Here is a 3,278-nt window from a genome sequence, read left to right on the forward strand (position 1 = left end):
CATCTTGTGAATGTCCTGTGCTATTACTAGGAGCTGCCTAATTCTTTCAATAAAAAGTGCTAGAATTTAATTATTTATCTAGTCAAAAGGTGAATATACCACATTACAATTAACAAATGCAAATAGAAGAAAATAAATATATAATCACCTGATAGGTAACTAAGAACACTTAAATCTCGAACCCCTGTTGTGGGAAGTACTAGAAGAGTGGTTAAAATGGCAAAGAGAAGAGGAGAGTCCATATGTAGCCCACCTAATTCCAACTATGCATTTGGAAACAAAGACGAAAATTTATCCCTCTCTAAAATGATATACTCAACACAGCAAACCTGCATAATATACAAAAATTAGTAAAACAAAAATATTAAATATTTAATTAAAAAAAATAGAACTACCAACAAAGCTTAAATATGAATTTGTTTACCCCTACTATTTCATACCCTTAAAAACATCTTCTTATTATATAGGAGACAAGTGGGGTGTTGTTAGCACCAGCAGGAGATAAAATTCCAGCTCCTAGAGATAGCAGAACTACACCAACCTTTAAAAAGGATAAAGCATATTGTAGATAAACCTGCAAGAGACCAAAACATAGAAATGCATAACTTCAAGTAAAGGTGAAGTCATACAACTTCTGAAGAAAAGACCCGACGAATATCAAGTAACAAACCCATTACTTCTCTTTGATCAGAAATATTAACAATTCCTAGAACAACACTATGTGAAACTTGTCCAATCCTATTGGTAGGTGAATGGGTTGAAGAATCAGTTCCTGCAAATTTATGAGAATTATAAGTACATACAACTACTTAGACAACAGAGTTGTGTAATATTGTGCATTTAGCATACAGACATGACTTTAGTAACTTTTCTTGTACAAGGTGATAATATTAGAATCCTCAAAGGGCAAGTAACCTGCAAGCAGCACAAATAGGATGACTCCACAAGACCATAAATCTGCAGTTGCTCCGTCATAGCCTCTATCATTGAGAACCTAATACGAAGAGCAAAATTATTTTAGATAAGTATCAGATTTGATCTTCAAACTAGTTCAAAACATATCGTCACGAGATAGTTATCTCAACCTCTGGAGCAACATAATTTGGAGTGCCACAAGTGGTATGAAGTAAGCCATCATCCTGGAACAAACATTAAAAAAATTTGAAGCTTAATTGGATGATTATAAATCGAAAAATATTAAGAAATTATCCACTGATCAAAATGAAGTTTACCCTGACTTGCTGTGATAATGCACTTAATCCAAAGTCTAAAACTTTCAGGTTACCGTAAGCATCGAGTAGTAAGTTTTCTGGCTGCAGAAATGCATTTAACATAATTAATATTGCTCAAAGACTTGAACAATTCATCGTCATAAGGATGTGTGTGGTTAGTCTACTTTCAGATCGCGATGGTAAACTCCCCTGCTATGATAGTAATCAACCGCATTGATAAGTTGTTGGAAATATCTTCGTGCTTCATCTTCCCTCATACGACCATGGTTTACCTACATGATATATCAGACTATAGTGAGAAGTATATGAATGGTGATTATTTGAGTTTCTAAGAAAAATCGAAGTTTTGAGATAAGTTTTAAGCTAATAAGATTTAACATGATCTCAAAAAGGTCCTATGTTTGAATTCATTGATGTCGGTAGTATATACTCTTTATCAATTCGCGTTATGAGACAACATTATATTCCCTATGGCTTGAGCATGTATGTTCTTTCTAGAGAAGAAAATTGTCATAAGGAAATTGATGCATCAAAATCTGCACTTACTATTTTGTTGAAAAGCTCTCCCCTTGTAGCAAATTCTAGTATAATGAAAATCTTCGATTTGCTTCCCATCACCTGGAATAGGGAAAAACATTAATCAGCTAAGTGAATGAACATTTCTCAAAGAAGAAATTGACAGAAAGTGCTTATTCCTGCATCTATGTGTGTGTGTGTTTATTGCCTAGTTCTTGTAAGTGTGAATCAATTGAGAGATTAATGCATGGACCGCAAGACTCTAGTTGATGATTACCAACCAAACTATAGTACCATGTCACTAGATGATAACTAAAATGAATTGTGAAATAGACATCATGAGGGATAAGGAAAGCATCACAATGCCACTCTTTCAACTAGTATAGTGTTACCAAAATTATCACATAGTGAGACTAGAAATAGGGTTGAAAGCAAAATGGACCTCATAGATGCGAACAACATTAGGATGCTTTATTAACTTCATAGTAGCTACTTCTCGCTTGATCTGCACAAAGAATTTACTGTTAGTAAACTTGAAATATGTCAAGAGACGATCGAGGAAGACTTAACAAAGCTACCTCTATGGTGGCAAGAAACAAAAATATTCAGAAAAAAAAGATAATAGTAGTGCATTTTAAGTTTTCAAATGCATCTGCCTATACATGCAGGACTCAATTGTCTGAAATCAGCACAAAGGCTCTAATGTCATCATGCATTCACACACATTAGGACTAGGTTACTGTAAAAATAGTTTTGTAGATGTTATAAAGAAAAAAAAACAAACTTAGCGCATAAGGAAGTAAAAAATTTCAGGAAAATTTAGCCACCTGTTCGACTAATTTGTGTTTGAGAACTTTCTCCTTGTCATGAATCTTGATGGCAACGGGTTCTCCAGTTTTGATATTCCTTGCAAACTTGACCTTGGCAAATGTTCCTTCCCCGATCGTGCGTCCCAGCTCATATTTACCGACTCTCCGTTTGATCTTAGTTGTACTCATTCCTTGTCTCTCCTTAAGAGTTATGCTTTCTGCTATGTTTGTTGATGCTTGATCTTAATTCAAAAAAGTCCTAATTCCACAACTCAATTTATTCTACAAAAAAATTCTTGGATCAAAGCATGCACAGCATAAAAAAGGCAAAGCTGAAGACATAGCATCTGCATCTAAAAAGAAGACAAGAAGATTTTGCAAGATACCAAGTATAGCAATAAAAAATATCACAAATGATAGTAAATGAAGGATATATTGTTGTGAAACAATAGGAAGCTGATAAAATGGCACAGAGCTGAAGTAGATCTTACAAAAGATCAAAAACCAGTAAGATCTTATCAAATAGAAGAAGAAAGCTTGATCTTTGTGGTTGGTATCACCTGATTCAACAAGGGAAAAAGCAATAATGTTGGAGCGAATGATCGAGCAAAGCCAAAAAAAAAAGTAGAGAATCCAGAAACAGAGAAACTAAAGTAATATAGTACGTACAACTTCACTTGTCACAATTTCAGCAATTTCTTCATCTTCCTCCAAGAAAGAT

At 34.1% G+C, this 3,278-nt stretch overlaps 1 protein-coding gene across 1 annotated transcript; it reads right to left on the reverse strand.

Moving 5' to 3' along the window:
• Positions 1–263: 263 nt before the first annotated feature.
• On the reverse strand, positions 264–2,746 carry LOC122033899 (CBL-interacting protein kinase 32-like). The gene is made up of 10 exons (XM_042593049.1): positions 2,576–2,746; positions 2,191–2,253; positions 1,779–1,850; positions 1,397–1,504; positions 1,233–1,313; positions 1,086–1,139; positions 868–994; positions 678–772; positions 473–574; positions 264–329 (listed from the first exon to the last, which is right to left on the reverse strand). Exons 1-10 carry the CDS (start codon positions 2,744–2,746, stop codon positions 264–266), a joined length of 939 nt encoding a protein of 312 aa, XP_042448983.1.
• Between the last annotated feature and the right edge of the window lie 532 nt (positions 2,747–3,278).

Source organism: Zingiber officinale, chromosome 11B, assembly GCF_018446385.1.
Source record: "Zingiber officinale cultivar Zhangliang chromosome 11B, Zo_v1.1, whole genome shotgun sequence".
Lineage (NCBI taxonomy): Eukaryota > Viridiplantae > Streptophyta > Magnoliopsida > Zingiberales > Zingiberaceae > Zingiber > Zingiber officinale.

Coding starts and splice junctions, on each gene's coding strand:
- LOC122033899 (XM_042593049.1), bottom strand. CDS start 2,746: ATGAGTACAACTAAGATCAAACGGAGAGTCGGTAAATATGAGCTGGGA. Junction 1,314..1,396: donor TTTACCATCGCGATCTGAAA/GTAGACTAACCA, acceptor GCATTTCTGCAG/CCAGAAAACTTACTACTCGA. Junction 773..867: donor TATCACCTTGTACAAGAAAA/GTTACTAAAGTC, acceptor ATAAATTTGCAG/GAACTGATTCTTCAACCCAT.